The sequence below is a fragment of the Bombus huntii genome, chromosome 3, assembly GCF_024542735.1.
Source record: "Bombus huntii isolate Logan2020A chromosome 3, iyBomHunt1.1, whole genome shotgun sequence".
In the NCBI taxonomy this organism is placed as follows: Eukaryota; Metazoa; Arthropoda; class Insecta; order Hymenoptera; family Apidae; genus Bombus; species Bombus huntii.
Genome location: NC_066240.1, coordinates 1394895 through 1416880, shown reverse-complemented (window position 1 = coordinate 1416880; position 21986 = coordinate 1394895). Strand labels below are relative to the sequence as shown.

Sequence of the window (21986 nt, the reverse complement as noted above, 5' to 3'; positions counted from 1 at the left end):
GTACAATCGACCCCGCGAATTAAGGGCCGCTTAAACTCTTTACTTCCACCCCTTCTCTTCTCTCACGGGCGACGAAACTTTGCCTCGAAACACACCGCGTTAATTGGCGCAGTTTAAAAGAGTCGCGACACCGATGAAATTTCGTGGAAAGTTTAGGAAACTCTCGAAATCTTCGGTCGCGCCGCTTAGAGAGCGTTCATCCTCTTGGATAGTGCATTCTCACGAATCTTTTCATTTAGACGAAGAGAAGCAAGGTGAACTTTAACGTTAGAATATTACCAATCTTTTATGTATGTTTAAATACTTTATGTACATCGCGTCCTCGTCTTCGAGCGCAGACTGTCATCTTCAGACTAACTCCTCCTCAACGATCGAAAAATGCCGAATCAGTTGAGAGAAGACAAGAATTTCAACGTACGACCGTTTATCTAAATGCCAAAAATTTGTTCCGCGTGTATTCGCATCGCCATACCGGCAAAAAGGGTACAAAGGGGCGAAAGGCATTGGAATTTTCGCGGTCGCATGGTGAGCAGCGCACGATATTGTTGCTCGCGGCGTGCGTTTGACACTAGTCAACGATGCCCGACGATATCTCGTAGCGAGCTCGGATTGGGTAGCAACCGCGTGCGATAGCAATTAACTTCATTAGCAATCAACTAATTATTAGTCAGAGCGAATATTTTCAAGGAGCGCTACCGATATGATTTATCGGTACCTTACGATTGGAAGGCTTGACGATCGGCTGACAGTATTTCTGTGCGACTGTCGTGGAAGTGGAAAAATTTGACCGAATTTCTGTCGAGTCTGACGAGATTGGTAAATAAAGGAGGAACGCACGAGGCGCGATTTTCCAAGATACAGTGAACAGTTCGATGAACTCGCGGAGATTTTTCGGCCTGTTAAACACTGGAATTTTATATCAGATACTTGGATAATATGCCTAACGTTGCATGTATCTTTCGTGGATCTTGCGCATCGTCATATTTATCATAAATAAAAGGTTAACAAGTGGAAATCATTAAAATAACGTGGCACTTAACATAATAACTAACCATTCAGACTTAATCTTTTTTACATGGGATATTCTATTTCCAAGTAAAATATCTCCAATTATCCCTACAAAACACCTAACAAACTGGTTGGAAAAGAAACTTTCCACCTCCAACCTGACCAAAATACCCTGTTTCACGAAATTCCACCATTCTCTGAAACAACAAGGTGACGAATAAAGGAAACGAATCTCCAACTCCCAATGACGACTTGTCTCTAATCCAACGTTCCACCAAGATAAATAAAAAAAATACGACAGCCGCGGATAGAAGCTGTAAAAAAAAAGGGGGGGGGGGGAAATGGAGAAAATAGAGAATCGGGAGAGTGGTATAAGGCAAGGGATCGATCGGCGTCGAAACGACGGCTAAGTCGGACGAAAAACGTCGAGGAGGCACGTCGAAGCAGCGGGACGAGGAAGGTAATCTCGCTACTCTTCGGCCGCCTCATTCAAATCCTACGCTAAATTTCAATCTGACGTGTACAAAAGTCGAGCCCTTCCGTCCCCGCTGCCGCCTCCCACCCCTCCTCCTCTTCCGCCTCCCACCTCCTCCTCCTCTTCCGCCTCCTCGTGACATAGCAGCGACTCGTGCTCGAGGCAACGGTCCATTTCTGTGATCCTCCGCCTCCGGACCACCCCATCGCCCACGTACATCCTCGATGCACACGTGTGCACCAGTCCATTTGAATCTAGCCACTCGAACGCGCGCTGGTACATTGCCGGCCAAAAGTTCGCGTATAGGGAGACGACGATGATTATGGTGGTCGTATACGACGGAGAAAAGGTTATCGGATGCGAAGCAAACGGGCGAGGCTTGTTCAGCGGGTAAGATTTGGAGGTGATTTGGAAAGAGTGATATGTTAGCATGTAGTGAAATTAGCTCACTTTCATAATAATTTATTAATTAATAATTGGATTAAGAACGTTTATGCATTTGTATGAAATGTGTCGTTATCAAAATGTGCACAGATCGCAGTTCGATTTACCCCTAATCTCGTAATTAAAATATATCTCGTCTACAATAAGCGAATGTTCAGATGCTTTTGAAAAATGATGTCAAACTAAAAATGTACGTAGTTCAAGGAAGAAAACAAACATTTATTCAAAAATCATTCAAATCCCTCCAAATGTACCTTTCTAAATCTATCAAATTTCAATTATCAACTGATCAGTTTGGTCACTCTGTTAGCTATAGTGTTAAAAACACAAACTTCAAATCTACCTCTGCTGATTCGTCGAGCTCGAGACGAAACGAAGCTTGTGTGTCATCGGAGTAACTTTTTCGCGGTAATGTACGTGTACCAGTGCGTACGTGTGCCAGAGAGAGCCACCCCCAGCAGCCGTCCTTTTAAGCCGGCTACCCTCTTCCGACGGCGTATCCACCGCACCGGTCGAGCGTCCATTTCCCTCGATACAGACTGGCAATCCGTGGTGTATCGGCTCGCGTGCAATACACACACACATACACACACACACACAAAAGCACACAGAGGCAGCAGGCGCACCTAATTAAACTTCGGCAGGGTAGAAGAGCACGTTAGACTTTCTCATTCGTTCGGCTCTTTCTTACAAGCCGAATCGAAGCGAGCTCCGACTCGTTCCTTCCGCGAATTGCGACGAGAAGGCTGGATTTTTGAGCCCGTATCCGGTAGTTTGATTTTATTCTACCCATCCCCGAGTCGCCCTTTTCTGTGCTTTTCTTTGGCATCGTTCTCTATTACAACGACAGAGGAAAAATGAAAGTTCGAATTAGTCGTCGGGGAACGATGCTCTTTTTTTGCCAGATTTCTTTAGTTGCCGGTCGTTGCACGGAGCTGAATTTGGATTTTGAGTGGAGTAAATGACGGCATAGACGATGAATCGGTGATTAAATTGCAAAACGCGGAGGTGGAGAATCGTATAGATGGATTTATTATTAGTATTTAAATCCATGGCGATGGTAATGACGATGATAATATTCGTATATTGAGATTTATAACCCCCTACAACTAGAATTTTGCTCACTTGTAAAGATAAAGATCGCGATAGATCTTAGGCTCTCACTTTGATTGAAACGGTAAATAACATATAAATCAAACGGATTTTAATTAAATAAAGGACAAATAAAATAAAATTTCAAAAATGAAGGTCGATGGAGGCACGTACATTGTAAATTAAATAGTGCTATAGACTATAGTGCTAAAACTGCGTTTTGAATGACTTTTAACCTAGTTGTACGTTTCCATCGTTAGAAACTTTCGTTAGCTAATTGTTATCATATTATAATCACCATCGATATACGATATTCCTCGTTTCAATTATATGCTAAAAAAATTGTTTAAATATTCAAATTTCCTTGAAATCTTTTCCTTTGTCAAAACGAGAATGCAATCGACATTTAAAAATTCGAGGATGACAGCAAATTTAAATTTGTTAACAGTAAATGTAAAAATGTATGTCGAATTCTCTTTGGTGGAATTTTTCGTAAGTTGGTAGGTCGTAGTTAATAGGTAGAGGATTGATCGAAGATCGATCGATGGCGGCTACCAGTCAGAATTTTCAGCGGGCATGATCGATTGCGATATTTTCAGGGAGGATCCGAAGAACTCGAGCGATTCGCGGGATCAAAATACTGCACGCCCAACGGAGCTTCGCATTATTCACAACGCCTCGATGACGACTAGATCGATAGAAAACGGGGGCCGATTAATTAATTCAATTGTGCCAGATAACGCGGATTTTCCTTCTGTCGCTTGAAATCGCGCGCTCCCCTCTCCGAATTTGAATTTTTGGCGCATATTTCAATCTACGGAATATAATCTCGATTTCTTTCTTTCCTTTCGCCGATCATATAATTTTCGTCGCAAATTTATGGAAATTTTGAACGTTAAAAGTGCAATTTTTTGCTATAGCGAACTCGTTATTAGATCCACGAGACGAAGACGTGTTACTCCGGTAATTTTTGACAGTGATTCCATCCATAATGATAAAAATGTGAATGATACAAATAATTTCATAAGGGAAATGAAATAATGCCCTTTCCTTAAAAAAAAAAAAAAAAAAGGAAGTTATATATCATTCATCCGTCATTTTAAATATTTTCGAAATTAGAAGTTTGCTTTTCTCTTTATCTTAATGTTCTCCTTTTCTGTACAACCTTCTGTAGTACCTTGACATCTCGTGTACGTTGCGAATTTTTAATTGTACGCATGTTTTAATAAAAACATTAATATAATAGAAGCGTATATATACTTTCTTTATCGTGCAAATACCCATATCTTTATATCTTTATTATATATTTAATTTTTTCCAATTTAGAAACCGAAACAATTACCATCCTAACATTTTTGGACGGTTGTATCTGTATGTATTTTCACCTTTATCATGCACAGACTATCGGAATACTAAACCCTGTACAATTTTTGGAACATTTATATTTATCGTGAGATACGATGAAATGAAAGTTTTAACGTTTTCAATAGCTAAAATGAATTACAAGGAATAATAGGTTCATTGAAAAAATGAATAATGTTACATGTATTATAAAATTTAGAATATAGAAATCTATGTATCCTTAATTGATATTCGAAAGCGAACAGACAGCTCGTTCTAAACCCAAATAACACTGGTTAATTTCTAACGGGACAGCATTCGTTTGATTCTTAGCCTGTTTTTCAGAGAACGAAAATTCACGACCCAATTTATCAGCTACGGAATTATTAAATGGTTAGCCTGAGATTATACGCGACAAGGATCGTTTGAAATATCGATTAGACCGAAAAATCTGTATGAATGATACATATGTCGAGTAAAAAAGGAAAGGCAATAAAAATAAAAAGAAAAGGATGAGAACGATATGCCTTGGTTCCCCAAAAGCTTTCACCCACGATTTCACGCGACGCGACGAGACGTAAGATATCAATAGCCGATAAAACGCTGGATCAAGCATTCGCGAGAATCTACTATTAAGATGGCTGAATGATAAGTCTAAAGGGGCTTTAAAATGGCTACGCTAAGGATGTAATCGTTTATCTAGCTTTTAGATTTATTAAAAATATTTAGGAGGACAAGATTTTGCGAATAATTGCCAAGTTTCAGAGGTGATTGGACATCGGAGTAAAATTTTCGCGATTTCGACCAATAATCTATTCTTTATGACATTTGCAGCTTCTAAGGCGCTATAATAAAAACATTACAAATGATTCCTACGTTCTCTTCCAATTATTTAAATAAAACATATTTCTACTTTCATCATCAGCTGATTGGCGGTGAAGGGAAAATTCTGTTGCGATATAAAGATCGAACCCTCGACGAAGAGGGAAGGTTTCTTTGGGATAATCTACATAGTCGTATTTTTATTTATCTGTCTATCTATTTGACGATGGAAGATGTGTAATTTAAGTAAAATATTAAAGTGATGTATTTTGATATTACCATATGAGTTGTGAAACTGTTGGTGATGAGACTCGAGACCGGTTCCTGGGTGGTGGATATCCAGCATGGCTTCCGGCTCGCCTCCGCTTTCAGAGCAGTTGCTCAGGGCTAAAACCAAACCGATAGACACACACCTTGCGTTTAAACTTCAAATCAGTTTGCGTTGGTGACGTTCCGTCATAGCGCGGTATACCCTCGCCTTATAATTTCTTTCGCGTCTCGCTCACACCCGCGCTTTGATTTTCGACGCCTCCCTTGCCCTTCGTTTCATGCGTAAAAGTTGAATTTCTTTGCATTAAAGTTAAAGATCGACTGAAATTTTCTCGAATTTTCAAATTATCGAACGCTCGAAATTTCAAATTTTTGAACATTCAAAGTTTCAAATTTTCAAATGTTGGAAATCTAACGCTGGAATTTTCGAGTTTCGAAATTTTCGTATTCCCAAGTATTTTCATATACGATTTTCAAAGTTCCAACTTCTCGAATTTTCGAGCTTTTCAACTTTCAAAAATTCCAAGTATTTACATTTCCAAAATTACACTTGGAATTTCCAATTCTCTAAGTGTTCTTTTCTAAATAAGCTTAAGAACCAAATTTACGACGCGAATCTTCAGCAAAGAAAGGAACGAAAAGATTGCAGAACTAATGAGACGCCAGGAAACGATTCAGATATTTATTTCGCGCCGGGGTGCAGTTAAAGGAAGGGTGAGACGACGAAAATCATCGAGAGCGGTGCGTCGCGACCGTTTCGATTCTCTCTCTCTTCTCCGATCGTTCTTTCTCCCGTAGTACGTGACTTCGTTCTCCGTTTCCTTGTTCGAACAAACTGAAGAAAATCGGGAAAAGAGACAAAACGTGCCGAGAAAGAAATCATAAAACACAAAGCAGGGGTATGTCACGCGTTCGCTTAAGAGGTACTCGGTAACTTATCGATACAAACTAAAGGTTGGCCGATCGAGGGCGTCTTCGAAGCACGATCCTTATTTCATTATCGAAAAGGTGGCTTATAATTAGAAAATCAAACATGTTCTACGCTCATCGTTGCAAAATATTGATCTAAAAATATTTTACATTTGCTCGTCGTTATGCAAAAGATTCTTCCATCTCCACGCGTGCCCTATTCGTTACTTGAAAACTTCTAGAGATTCTATCAATACCAAAGATCGATTGACTAACTTGTCATCCCCCTCGCGATAAAATATCATCTCTTTATCGCGATTCGTAGCCGACCTCAACTTCGAAGACACCATCCGGTTGACATTATACTTTCCAAAAAACAGTTCACTGTAAAACTGAAAAAAAAAGAAATAGAAGCAACAGAACAGAATAGAGTGGTAAGAGAAATGAACAGAAAAAACCAGAAGGAGAAGGTAGCAAAGGGTAGAAAACGAATTTCCATCGAAGATACCGGAAGCGGAGGGAGCGATCGAAGGGAAAGAGAAGGAAGGTGTTCGCGGGCAAACTGAAAGGAAAAGTCGGCGAAAGAAACGCGGAACGAAACCATTGCAATTGCCGATATCGCGAAACGTAGATCGATTCGTGGTGCGTGTCTTTGTCTATCTGTTTGGCTGGCTCGAGACGAACAGGTATTCGGAAAAACGTGTTCCGGCTGTTTGGGACTCGATGAACCCCACGAGATATCGATTTCACGCTTGACGCCTCGAGATCAGGCGTGTTTCTTTACAATTCGTCTTTTCTTTCTTTTTCCTTTCTCTTTTTGTCTTTTCTTTTTAGCTTTGCAGATTCTTCTGAGACCAGCTCGCTGCGATCTTCCGTGTAGACTTCCGATCTTCGAACGATGACGGGGGGTGGGGGGCATTCACGAGTGATTCTCGTTGGTTTATTTTACGGGATGTAAGGAGAAAAGGCGAGTGATCATCTCGAAGAAAGTAAATTGCATTTTTAAATCTTTTTACAATTTCCTGATGCTTTTGGCAACTGTACAGAAATGACCAAGATTCTATGGAAAGAAAAAGAGACTACGCTGAACATTGAACATAAAATTTAATCTAGATGTAAAACTTTTCTAAAACACCAGTCAGTAATGCTTTTAATTGCGTTATATACGACTCTATTGGTGAAATTCCACTATAAATCTCCTGTTTACAAGGGTTTGTCATGTTGCAGAAGTTGAAGATATTTCTCCAAGGGATGTTTCTTCTCGTACCAGGTAATATCTTTAGTAGTATGGTAATCGATGACAAGGATACTTGGACCCAACCAAACGAAATTCGAAGGATAAGTTTCTAAACGAAGTATTTAAACCGCTTCAAGAAGTGCGTTCTCAAGTCACCTCTCGTAAGTTTCATCGTTTCAGACGAAATTGAAAGACACTCGATCATCCCCGCTGTGTCTTCAACGAACGTCCTGAACAATTTCACCAACCAGCATCGAATAATCATCCGGATATACGATGAAATGATTATACAAAGTTGTAAATTGTTCCCAAGTATGGTTCGCGCTGGAAACTCGGAATGAAGGAACATCTCGCCTTTTTTTTTTTTGAGTTCATCGATAACTATCAAAGTTAAATAGAATAACAACCAAAGGAAACGAGACGAAAGTCAAAAGCAATGAAACTAGTTTCGTGACGATTGAGATTGACGTCTCGAAGAACACACAAATTCTAATCAGAAATATTATTACAGAAACGTTAATATAATTATAGAAATCGTTTATTAAGGAACGAGCTGGCTAATCGGTGCGAAACAACGAACTACGGCCCTTGAGAAACGCGACTGTCCTAAACTCACCCCTAGAATCCAATGTTCGATCACGAAATCCACTTGAAATTGTCGTTTCGATGTCGCAATAAACAATTTCCATCGAGGCACTCGAACTCGATCGAAGAAAACCTGAATACGATGAGAGTCGCCTAGGGGTGGAGAGGGTTACGACTGACAAGTTCGAGTCCCGATCTCGACGTTGAATAACAGCCATCAGCGGCTGGTAGATCCGGCGAAACGCGGCGCGAACTAATCATTAACCGTGCGCGCGAGTGTTAACACGAAACGGAACGGGAACGAGCCGGTGCCGCAAAAAGAGTTGAGGGCCGACGCGAGCTTTCCTTTCCTCTTTCTCTTCTCTTTGTTACCCCTCTTTCTCTCTCCTTCTTCCCTTCTGCCCCTTCGCGAAGAATCATCCCCCTTCCACGTTGGTGGTACCAGCCTGTACATACGCGAGTCACGTACGTAACAGTAGCAGACTGACATGTATGCCTCGTAACAGTAAGCCGGTTCCCACTGAGAACCCTGTTACGCTACGTCTACGTGCTGGAAAAGAGGGTAGAAAGCGAGAGACAGAGAGAAAGAGAGAAAGAAAGAAAGAGAGAGGAAGGAGGGCCGCTACAACCTCGTGGCTGCGTACGTGTGTGTTAGTCTTCTCTCTCTCTCTCTCTCTCTCTCTCTCTCTTTCGGTTTGTGTGTGTGTGTCTGTTGCAAATGCGATGAAGAGAGAGAAAGAGACTTTGTGTAATACGTGTTCCGTGTGTTGTACATAGGCATATACCGCATGCATGACGTGGAGGATGAGTCAGCTTGCGGAAGGCAGTTTCAGGGAGAATTCATCACGAAACTTTCCGGAAATATTTCTCTTTTTTTTCTCTTTTTCCTATGGCCAACCCTTGACAGGAGATTCGATGATGTTCGTCGCGAAATCGACTTCGTTAGCGAGCTTCTTTGAACTGGTTCGATGATACTTTAAGGTTTTTTATTCCTTTCTCTTCTTTTATTTGTTCTTTTGTTGATACGTCGAAGATTTTCGTTTTAGGTAACTTTAATCAGGATATATGGAGTCCCTTTGAAAGTTTCAGAAGGTTGAAGAAATCTTTGAAATTTTTATTAGAGTAGAAGGTACATATGTAAATTATCGAAGATCCTACGGGGTGAACGATATTTCGTAATTGTCGGAATTTGTTACTTTCCATGTGTGAAAGAACTTTCGAAGCTTAAAATCTTTCTACGAATTCGAAGAAAGATGATACGAGGATAACATTTCGAAAAGTCAGGCGAATTGCTCAAAGTTATCGCTGAAGGAAAATTCGAAAGAACTCTCGTAAACAACGGGGAAGATTCGACGTTTTTCGTTCTAGATCAAGGCGAGTCGCTTCTGAAACATCGGAACGAGAGTCGTGACTCGCGACGATCACCGGGAGTCGATGGCACTCTTTTTTTCTTGGTTCGACGCGAAAGAATTCCTGTTAACGTTTACCGAGCCGTGTCGTTCGAGGAGATCGGGCTTATCGTAAAACATACCAGTGTCGCCTTTCGTTTATCAACGACCTGAGTGAAGTTTAATTCGAGCCGCGCTTCCAGCGACCGCGACAATGCCTTCGCGAGAACGCGATGTGAAAATCAACGTTCATAGCAGGAACAAATACACCGCCGCTCTTCCTCTTCGGTATTTAGAGAGTTACTTTGACTATGATCGGACATGTTCGATTCTTTGATACTCTTACGATAATTTATTACCTAACTAAGTCGACAAATCTATTTCGTCTTTTTATCCGTCTATATGTTGTTATGTGCCTTCCGCTCTCATCGCAACACTATTTACAGAAAATAATCAGAGAGATCTTAAACATTCGTGGCAAAATTGAAATTTTTTCATTTCATCGGAAATTGCGACAAAATTCGAAAGAGCATTTAACGCAATTACTGCGAGAACCACTAAAACTGTCTGATGGAAATCAGATAATTTAAGTCTTTTCACTGCGCCATGAACTACAACAAAAGCCATAAGCACATCTAACCTTCGTTATACCACAATTACAATGAAAATCACATTCCCTAATCGAAACCAGAAGAATCATAGGAATTCTCTGATCGAAACAAAACCTCCAGCACGATTCAGAGATTCAATCAACCGACGAAACAGGCAATTACAGTTTTTGCCAGCTATCAAGTAGTCAAACTACGAGCTGGCAAACTACATGTCCGAGAATTCGACGTTTATAAGCAGCTCCTCTTTCAGTATTGAATTCTTAGATTTAATAATCGGCTAGGATCATAAAAAGCGAAACGAGAGGTGGAAGGTCAGGATTTTCCTAGGCTGTAGATCGACGTAACAGCTGTTCCAGAAAAGGTGTTCCAAACGTGACATCTGCACCTTGGTTCCCCTTGTGGCGGCCATTCACCGCTTATTTACCGAATAGCCTTTTCTTTCGGTCGACGGCTATCCGAAAACAAACTTGCTCGACCGGGACGCGATTCTGGCGCGTGCACTGTCGGCTCTGGAAAAAATCGATTTTCCCAGGGGGATCGATGTTTAATGCCCTCGGTAGTCTAGGCAGTTTCCATCGATCGATTTCGTGCCGCTTTTGAATCGTCACTGCCCTCGTGCTCGCGATGTTATATGTATGTATAACGTTGCTTCTTCGAATTGCAGAATCACCGATCGATAGTTTTGAAATGTAAAATGGATAAAAAAGATACTCTCTGAGCTATATACGAACTGTCAAAGAGGTTAGAGCTTCTTTTTTTTTTTTTTTTTTTGTAAAAGGTCAAATTTTGATTAACGAAAGTAGAGTAAATTATTACTACGTTTCCGATCTTTGGATATATCTATTGTTAAAAACAGAGGTTTTCAGAGAAGAAATCGAAGCTTCGAGCTTTGTGAAAGAATACCTCTGACCTTTTGTTTAAAAGGATCGCTTTGACAGATATATAGATCGAGGTAAAATTCATGGTGTAACGGGATAATCCTTCGTGCGGAGTTAAACAGAGAATTGAAGGTAATATCGTCGGTTTTCTACGGAGGTGATACACTTTTGAAATTGTTCGTTCTAGAAATCTTCAAACATTAAGTCTATAAATGAGACGTTTACTAAGATGGAAATGTCGTAATTACATAATGAAATTGTAATGTTTATATAAGGGAGCTGTTTTAACGCCTAAGAAACTCTCAAGATTCGAAAAATATCATACTCGGTACAATTGTTAAAAATTATGTATAACACGACCGAATAGGTGATTCATTTGCGGAGTACATTCGGTGCTTCAATGAGAAATAGTTAATGAAACTAATGAAAATAATTTAACTAAAAAGCAGATATAAATAAGAAAGCTAAAATAATCACCAGCGGAATTTGCAATGAGATAAAATATCTGGGTTCCTGATGTTAATAATTCTTCATTTCAAAAATTTTATTCTAGACAGATTTCCCATGAAATTTATTTTTCTCGGTCGTATCACATACCTAGCGAATGAACGATATTCTTTCGCATGGAACATTTCGAAAACATCGTGTTAAAATACTTAAATTTTTGCGAAACAGACATCTGCCCTGAATTTTACTGATAGAAAATGGAAACGGAGTTCGCGCGAAGCCAGGCAGGATGTGCCACGGAAACGATGGCCTATAGGCAATTCAAGACGCGCGGAATTCACTGGCCATGCGTCAGCATCACGTACGAATCGCACATGCGAGCGCATGTATGGCCTCTTTGAGCGATCAGTGTCGTGTTTCGGCGCGTGCTGCGATCACGACTACCTGGAACCCGTTCCCATCTTCCTCCTGTGTTCGTTCAAACTCTATGTTCATCCCAACGATATTATAACGGGCTAGAGTCGTTTGAAAATTAAATAAATTCGGTCAGACAAAGTTAACGAATAACGATGCCAATTTGGACTAGATTATGCGAATTAGAGATTGAATTATTACGTCATTTTCCAATCTTTCGATCATGTCGGAAATGACTAAAAGACACAGCGAGATTAAAGATATCACAGTATTCTTTCGCTTTTTTAGACAAAGAGAAACGCGAACAAGGATTGTTTTCCTTCTGAAACTTTCAACTATAAAAAGTGTCACCGTGACCACGTGACCAGCGTGCAACGTGCTTCGAATTATACTTCAAATGTATATACTTAAAAATTACATTATATTTTCTATACTGGAGAGCGTTGAGTTTTATGAAAAATCCCAGCATAGTCGGGTTTCGGCGTCTTCGATTGTTATTAATAAACGAAGCGGTCGCCATGCGCATAGGGGACATTCTATACTTGGAAAAGGAGGAATCTTGCGAGGGAACAGGGGAGCCAGCACGTTGAAAATAATTGTCCTGTGACTACGGGCCGGAAACCGCGGCGGTCACCACGCTGCGCGTCCTCTTCGTCGCGTAAAAGCCCGCATCGATTGCTCTTTATTGTCCGTGACGAGAGGAAACGCGTTTCGAGCACCAACGCACGTGCTTCCACGAGATTTTTCACTACGCCAACGATGAATCTTCTCTCGATACCACTTTTTCCCTCTATTTTTTCAATCGCAAGAATTAAACGAACACTTTAAAGAACTCCTTCTGCATCTCCCATCTGTCCTTCGATCGATCACAACGACTAACAATTAGGTCTCTGTTTAAGAGACGAGAATTTCCATGCTATCGTAGAGGCTTTGACACAGTGTCGTAACTCCGAGTAAATACTACCTAAAATCTATACACCGGGACATCCCTTCCACGCGAAGAAGTTTCACCGGTAAATTACCATCTCTCGACAGGACTCCGGTGGCAAACTCGCAACAGCCCAAATCGAATAGAATCAAAACGGGAGCAGCTGCCAGCAAACGGCCACGAGGGCGTTATCAGGAGCAGCGGAATCGAGGTCACAAGGGAGCACGAGAGAGACTCGAGGGATCCACCTTCGATTTTATGGAGCAGATCGTGAACGGCGAACGAAAACAGAAATACGCGAAAGAATAGATGGAAAGAAGGGGTGAGGAGAGGTTCACAGGAAGTGATCCTTGCGCGTACGCATCCTTGAAACGAGGCGCCGATCGCGACGAAACCTCTTGAATATTTTTTCCTTTCCCTTTTTATCTTTTTTTTTTCTTTTTCGTTGTCGCTTCTCGAAGCACCTCTACACCGACGACAGATGATGTGGGTACCACGAGGGGCCGTGACGTCACTCGTCCCCGTTGCTTACGGCAGTTACTACTTACACGACCGTTTCCTCTCACTCTCTCTCTCTCTCTCTCTCTCTCTTTCTCTTTCTCCCCCTTCGTGCTTCCCCTCCTATTCTCGATATCTCTTCGTTTCTTGCCGCCATTTCTTTATTCCTTGCGTTTCGGGCCTGCGAACGACACCTTTCCAGCCAGCTGTCATTCGCATCTGTAATTTCTTTCGCGCGCGAGCATCGCGTAGCCACGATTAGAACCGGCTGGGATCTGCTGGCATGCCTGCATGATCATCGACATACGACTATCTAACAATAAACTTGAAAGTAAACTCAAATTTTTTAATCTATCCCGATCAAATTTTTTGGCATTGAATCGCTGAAACTTTGACGACTGGTTGCACAAAAATTCTGAATTTATTTAGCTTGAGTATTTTGACCGACTTTTAGTTGAGTCAATTCAAATACCCAAATTTCGATGTTCCTAAAGTCAGAAAAATATGCAAAAATTCATATCACAGAGATACCAACAAATAAGACAATGTAACCTCGAAGCTGCAAACTTCGAGCCGCGAAGATAAAAACCCAGACTAATAATCTAAACAGATTAAAAATCCGTCGCATATCGATGCTTGAAACAGCGAAGTTAATTGTAAAATCGGGAACCGCTCAGACGACGAATCTGGCAATTTTCCCTGGGCGAAAGTTGGCACGCGAGCTGAAAGAGCACCGATCATGGAAACCGAAATCAGAGACGCAGTTACGAGGACGGATAATGACACATCAGGGTGGGGAAAAGTAAATACGTGGACAGGAGAGACCCGCTGGCTCTGTAACTAATGTACCTGACCCGTTTTAACGATCGATAACACCGGTGAACGCGATTAAGCGCAAATGACAGTCAGAGGCAAGTCAGAGACAGTCATTATCGAATAAATTTCGATCAGTAGCTGCCACGACTTCGATAAAAACGAATTTCCAATATAAATTCCGGCGATCCTTTCATTCGTCTACTTGTTCGTAAAATTAAAACCCACCTACGTAAATCGCATTAGATTGTGAACGTTTATGCAATTTCGTATATTTTACTATATTCTTATGAATATCGAAGAAATAGAATCCTAGTAGAAGTTTCGTCTACCGCCAAATGATTTATTATCTTCGATCTTCGTCGATGCTGTTTGCTCCTGGAACGCGTGTTACAGGCATAGTTAATGAAGTTTAAATTAGAGGCTTGCTTCTTTCAGGAAAAAGTCGCCTCAAGGTTACAGGCCGAACGGTAATGAGGTCGCCGATGACGTTTCTGCGATCTACGAATAGATCGAGCACGTAAAACGAAGAAAAAAAACACGTCGAATGTGTTTTTACAATCGAGAGAACAATCGATCTTGGCGCTAGCACGAGTCGTCAACGATACCTTTTCTCCCGTTAAACGTTGCATCGCGTTATGGATTCGCGGAGAGATACGCTAGAAAAAAGTGGAGTCTTTGGATGAAAAAAGATACGACCGCGTTCTACAACCATGTTCGACCGAATTTTCGTATCGAAATTAGACCGATCGAAAGTCTAAATTGAATTCGCTCGTGAAGATTCGGTTGGCACAGCGTCGAAGGTTCGACTGGAGTAGGATTGAGAAAAAGGAAAAAGCTGGTGAATGCGAAACGTTTGTTGCTTTGGAGTTCGCGGCACGATCGATACGACTATTACTACAGCCGCGCGTCCATTATTGCAAGCGTACAAACCGAAGATACGGGGACTGGAATTAGCACCGCTTTCCCATCGATCCTCGCTCTGAATCATTTACGAGGCCGTATACATAACGGCTGTGCACGAGTTGCCGCGAAACGAAAGCGTTCTTAGGTATCGCAGTCGTCCTCTTCATTTGTAACAATCGTAGTTTCCTTGTGGAAATTTTAGCTTCTAGTTCTGAGAAAACTACGCGTCGATGAAAGTGCGAAGCAAAGTCAATTATTTACGTCGTACGATCAGCTGACCAAAATTTGGACTAACGGAAACTTCAAAATATCTGTCCTGAATAATTCTCGATAAATTTATACATTTGCATTTGATATTTGTTACATTTTTCTGACACGATACTTTCGTATTTACGGAAGAAGAATATTCTGGTAATTGACAGTGTGACTGAATTTATCGGAATTCCATTTATTAGAAACATACGAATATTTATACAATTTTGTATTTTTATGAACGCAACTAAAGAAATAGAGGCTAAACAGGAGATTTATTTCATCTATTATATATTATATAGATTATTTTACTCTAAATATTTCATACGTTTTTTTGGATATTATACACATTTTGTATATTTTGGCACCTGCTTCTCATAAATGCATAAGCATCCACGGTGTATTTATTGAAATAAAATTATTTAGTTATTGTTCTATTAAATGAACCGCCGGCTCAATTTATTTATCGGAACATGAACTGCTATTGTTCTGCCCTCCTTGATTAAAATGTCTTTATCTACCACTCCGAAACTGAAGAAACAACAAGATATTGGTCATTATTTTGCAACAACCTATACATATAATATAAGCTTACCTAAAAACAGATGAAAAAACAGATGATATGTATCTTGAAACTAGAATATTTTATTTTGGAACGGCAGTATTACATAAAACCCAGTTGTATAAACCGTTGCCTCGATGCGTACAGATTACAAATAGAAATAGTATTCTATCGCACACAAATTTCTTCAAGAAAAATGACAAGAAGAATCGATCGAGGAATCGAATAACATTTACCATGGGTTGTCTTCCTAGAAAAGGGGATGGCTGAGATCCTGAGGATTCCCAAGGGGGTGACCGCCTGTGTTTCGCGCGCGCGCCACTTTCGAACGTGTTTTTAATGAGACGACACCAAGACACTTGGAAACGGAGCGAAAAAGAAACGTGAGAAACAATGGCGGGGACTCTAATCTGAAGGGCATTGGATCGAACCCTTCTTCTCCCAGCATTGTTTCGTCGACGAACCCTTTGCTACTGCCACCTTTTCTTCCACGCTTTCTTCTGGCTCCCCGCTCCTGGCCTTTCCGCGACCCTTATACGAGGCTTTAAGGAGCGAAAGGGAGAATGGAGGAAGCGCTTCGACTGGCTACAGAATAGTTACTGGCCCCTCCTCGACATTATCTTTACGCCTTTGCCATCGTACAAAAGGAACGGCGGAAAGAGGGTGAGAATAGAGCCCGCTGCTTGGGAGAAATGTTTGTCCTCCCTGTACGCGAGTTTGCTTTTCTTATTTCTGACCCCCTGCCATCTCTGTGTCTTGACCTTCTTTGCTATATACGCGACAGTTAGAATCAGAAAAGTCATTTCTCGTCTGAAATAGCGACTCGTTTTGGTCATTGGGATTGATAACAAATAGGGTCAAAGATTTAGAGTTGGATAGAGAAAATTTCAGTCGATATCAGCACAGCTATTACTAACGTTTACGTCGCGTTGCGTCTATTATATAGCGATAAGTAATATTGCTATCGTGGCTGTTGATTCGAAAGTTGATGACGTTTTTCTTTTTGTTTTCGCGCGTTATCGTAAAAGACTTGTAATTAAAAAGAGAAGATAGACAATGGTCAATATGTTGGAACAGATGTTACTACTATCGTTTATTCTCTGTTCATCTCCTATTCCCCTATAATCAGAAAATGACACTTTCTACATAGATATATATACATATATACCACTACAAGAAGATGATTAGAAGTCAGAGAACCTATTCGAATTGTACAAACTAAAACCATGAGCCGCTGAAACTTAGATCATCAATCAACGATTCGCCGGGTCATTAAACCTCGTTACCTAAACAGACCGAGAAACCAATACCCTGCGTCAACATCTCCTATTGAGATCCCACCGGAATTTCCAATAGCCGCTATACAAGATTGCAATTACAAGTATTTTACCCCTAACCGAAACGAGGAGAAGAAATCTTGTATGAAATAATAATTGTAAAGAAAAATATCTCATGCACCGTCGTGAAATCTCGATATCGAAGAACATTGAAAGAAGACCATTTGCGACCAATGGAAAATCTCAAAACGATGGAAATAATACTGTCATCGAGTGACTTGTTCGAGTAAAAATGTGAAAGAAGTGGCGGAAGGGCGCACGCACCGGCGCGAAATCACACGGAGCAGAAGATAACACGCTCCTCGGTTGGACATGGTACAAGGGTTGTCGGAAGGCGGGAGAGGGGATGGCGGACAGCGTGGCGGCGGCATGGCGAACATGGCGTCGTCGAGGTCGCGTCTGCGCCTGGCCGCGAACACCGCGTGACCACGATCAATACCTGTACGCGCTGTTGTGCCGGGGCAAAGGATGTTGAATTCGAAAAGTGTTATTCCGCGCGTCTATCTCTGAATGATATGGAAGGGAACGCCTCTCCACGTGGGTGCCACGTGTGCGCTTCCGCCCGCGTCTCTTACGCGCGTGCACGCGCTCGTCCGATTTCGTCTGGCCGTCTCCAAAACACGGAGACCGCCCTGCTTCCTCTCTTTATCCGTCCGTCCTCCGACTGTCCGTGTTCTCTGTGATTTTCACGAAGCCACCACGTCCTCTTGTCACCCGGACATCCTTCGGCGTATATGACAGTTATCCTTTGTCGTATTCGTCGTTCCAAATAACGATATAAAATAACGATAACGAATAAATAACGATCGACGTTCGATCTTGGATTCTTCTGAACGTTTTAGGGATCAAGGGAGAATAGAATTATGGCACGAGTCGAACAGAATCTGTTGAACAGTATAAGCTAGCTTTCTACGGAGACGTAGTACTTCGAGAGGTTTTGGGTAGCTTGGAAATATCCGAGCAAAACGCGATTCGACGTGGAGCTATAGAGACTGTTTGAGAAGGTGATGTATGCACATCTGTTGAACGGATTGGCAAGCATTTCGCATTCGCGATTGGCAAAGGTAAGATCAAGTAAGAAGGCAAAATTCGAGGCGGGAATCATAACGAAAAGATTCCCGAAGCGAGCGACACGCTGGATCCGTCGCGTCGCGGGGAACGACAACGATATACGCGTGAAAGCCGTAAATCAGGGATTAGACCGCGTTCACGGATTAGACGCGCGCGCGCGCTCGAGACGATAGCGCGATTTTGTTTCTTCTTTTTGGTTAGAATATAGACATAATATATAATTATAAGTACATTTGCAGACACTGTTCCAGTTAGAGAGGTTAGCAAAGATAAAGGTGACGAGAAAAGGAGTGTGTCGCTGTATCATAAGAGATATTTCGACTGAAGGACTAACCTGCTAGCCGCAAGGCTGACATTCTCTGAAACTCTGGCTCCTGTAGCCATTTCCACATCCGTCGGAAGGTCTCGCGGCCGCTCTTGAGCTTCGACCACGGCTTCGGATTGCGCAGTAGATCGCTGAGCGTGCCCTGGCTACGGCACAGAACCCTCTGGGCGAATATCGCTTGCGGTATGCTGTACCTCTTCAATTCGGCGCTGATCCTCTGCGCGAGTTCCTTCGTGTTGATCTCCTCGACCTCACCGGCCCCGTTGCCGGGTGGCGGAACGGTCTTCATAACGACCGAGGTGTGTTGCACGTGCTGCGTGTGCGATATCGTCTGTTGCGGCATCGACTGTTGCTGTTGCTGCTGCTGCTGCTGCTGCTGCTGTTGCTGTTGCTGTTGCTGTTGTTGCTGCAGCTGGGCCTGCATAGGTGGTGGCGAAGCAGCGGGCACCGAATGCGTGGGCGGGGAATGATGAGAAGGCGCGAAAGTGGCCGTCGCCGAGACGGTCGGCGGCGAAGCTGGACTCAACGCCGCTGGGCTCTGCTGCAACCTCGGCAAAAAGGCCGGATCGTAGTGAGGACTGGCGGACTTGTGCGGCGAGTTCAATCCGCTCTGACTGTAGGCGCTCTGCGGCGACAAAGGACTCGGCTGGAGGCCCGCGCCCGGAGAAGGATAATTGTGCGGCGGCGACATGCTCATCGAAGGCAATTTGTCGTACGCGTACGGCGAGCTACCCATCCCGAGGCCGATGTTACCGAGGCCGTTGTTTTGCATGACCGCGAAACTACCGGTGACGCCGCCAGCCGCGTGTGCACTGTATACAAACTTGTCGCTCATCGTCGAGATCGGCGGCAACGGCTGTAACGGCGTCAGGGTCGCGTAAGAGGAACCCGGACTGAAGCCAGGCGGTGACATCCTTTCCGCGACCGAGGTTAGTGTCTGATAGGTCGGCTCCGGCTGCATCGCCCTGAAGTCCGTCGCGTCGATCATACTCGCGACCGAGACGCTTATCCCCGACGTCGGCGTTAGCTTGCCCGGACTGAGGAGCTCCGAGTCGGCGTCGCGCGAGTCCACGTCCACGTCCTGAGGTGGCACGATCACCGACAGGGACTCCCTCGCGTTCTGTCTACTACCACCACCGGCACCACCTCCACCACCGCCACCGCCGCCACCACCGCCACCGCCACCGCCGCCGCCGTTTCCGTTGCCACCACCGGCGCCACCGACGGCACCTCCGCCGCTGCCGCCACTGCTGCTGCTGCTAATGCTGCTGCTGCTGCTGCTGCTGCTACCACCACTGCTACCACCGCCACCACCGCCGCCACTACCACCACTACCACCACCACCACTACTACCGCCGCCGCCGCCGCCGCCAACGCCGCCACCACCGCCGCCAATGTTACCGCCACCGCCACCGCCACCGCCGCCGCCACCACCACCACCACTCGTGCCGCTGCTACCGCCACCGGCGTCTCCGTTACTGCTGCTGCTGCCTCCCGATGGCTCCTGGGACGACGACAAATCCTCCGCGGAGACGAGCTCTCGCTCCTCCTTGACGCCGAGCGCGCCAGCCGCCAGTAGTTCCAGCGGCAAGCTCGCGCACGCGATGTCGGGACTTTGCGACGCGGAAGACGACATACCCTCTGCGTTACCACCTCCACCGTTGCTACCACTTCCACCGACAAGGATGTGTCTACCTCCCGTTCCTTCTCCGCTGCCTTCGTGCTGATGCTGATGTTGTTGCTGCTGATGTTGATGCTGCTGATGATGATGATGATGCTGGGGATGAAGATGAATCGTTGCTTGCTGTTGATGATGTTGCTGATGTTGCTGTTGCTGTTGATTGTGGTGATGGTGGTGATGATGGTGGTGGTGATGATGGTGATGCCTACCCCCACCGACCACCGTTCCTCTACCACCACTGTTACTACCTCCACCACCTCCGTTCCCTCCTCCACCTGCGCAGTTCCCATTCGAGCCACCCCCACTGGTTCCCCGGCCATGCGTAGAAATCGCCGCCGGGGAATCGACCGAGTCCAGTAATTGCTCGCTATGCGATTGATGATCGGCTATGTCCCCTATACCTTCCATTTACGCACATCTAGTTCGGGTGGTCGCGCACTCGCTCTCCCGTGCTCGAACACACCGCGTGCACACACCGGGGGATACGATCGTTTCACCGCGAGAATATCGCGCGCGCACTTTCCTCTCTGTCTTTCGCTGTACGTCGTCGGTGCACCTTCGCGAGCTCCGTGTCGTGTATTTTTCACCACTCCCGTTTTCTTTTTCGATCAGCCGTTCTCTACAGTTGGCTGTCACGGTCCTCCGCGATACTGTTATTATCAACCGTACGATAACGACGATATTATCGATATTCGTAATAGTAAGAATAATCACGCGCGTACCCGAAACACGATTCTCTCGCGTCGCAGTTTTTATCACACCACTACTCGTTTCTTCGTCCTTTCTCTCTCTCCCTTTCGTCGATTCTGGTCTGCGTCTGGCACAACTGTCGCGGCGTGTCACTCAGCGGAAGACTAGTCGCGAATTGCGTTACCTCACGAGCACCGAAGGAACGATCGCGACGGACACCGACACAACGACGAAGACGACGAAGACGATGACAACGACGACGATGATGACAACGACGACGACGACGACAACGACAACGACGACGACGACGACAACGACGACGACGACGACGACGACGACGACGACGACGACGAAGACGATGACAACAACGACGACGACGACGAGAACGAGAACGACGAGGACGAAGACAAAGGTGGAGCGAGCAACGAGGACAAAGACTCAAACCTCCAACAGCAGCACGAGCACTGCCTCGTGTTCGGATACCTCGAGCGAATCAGAATCGTCGTGCCACCGTGACCGCGACCGAGGACGACGTCTCTCGTGCACGAGGACACCGTCGACTTGCCAGTTGCTGTTGTTACTACCGTTACTGTTCCCGCCACTACTCCTTTCGACGTGGATAAATCAAACGTTGTTGTTGTTGTTGTTGTTGCCGTTGTTGTTGTTGTTGTTGCTGTTGCTGTTGCTGTTACTGTTACTCCACCACATTCAGCACGTCGGATCGGCATAGAGATCCGGTACCACAGCGGCGGCGACCACCGTGCGCCCATGACATACGCGGAGCGAGTGAGAACACACACTCTGCGCTCGAGTGAATACGTTAGTTCGTGTCGAGCGACAGGGAGAGAGAGTGCCAGGGAAAAAGAGCATACGAAACGGAGAGAGAGAGCAGGCGAGCGCGGGCAACCGACTAGAGAAGGGGGGTAGGAACGAGAGTCTTGTTATCCGTCTCGCTCCGTCAGTTTCTCTCTTCTTCTCTCTCCCTCCCCCTAGGTGGCCGCC

General features: G+C 44.2%; 1 protein-coding gene and 1 long non-coding RNA gene across 5 annotated transcripts in view; one reads left to right on the top strand and one right to left on the bottom strand.

Moving 5' to 3' along the window:
* LOC126864191 (one cut domain family member 2-like) overlaps window positions 1-21756 on the bottom strand; it is an 86409-nt gene extending 64653 nt beyond the window's left edge. For 2 of the 4 annotated variants that reach the window (XM_050615247.1, XM_050615250.1), the window contains exons 1-2: window positions 18623-21756; window positions 5462-5569 (exon numbers count right to left, since the gene is read on the bottom strand). In XM_050615247.1, the coding sequence (XP_050471204.1) occupies window positions 5462-5569; window positions 18623-20702 (2188 nt within the window). In that variant the 5' untranslated portion in view covers window positions 20703-21756. The remainder of the gene's footprint in view (window positions 1-5461; window positions 5570-18622) is intronic. The other 2 variants (XM_050615248.1, XM_050615251.1) reach the window with 1 other exon arrangement.
* Window positions 1619-4094, top strand: LOC126864196 (uncharacterized). The gene is made up of 2 exons (XR_007689094.1): window positions 1619-1873; window positions 3619-4094. It is a non-coding gene; the product is annotated as an uncharacterized LOC126864196 (long non-coding RNA).
* Window positions 21757-21986: the final 230 nt, after the last annotated feature.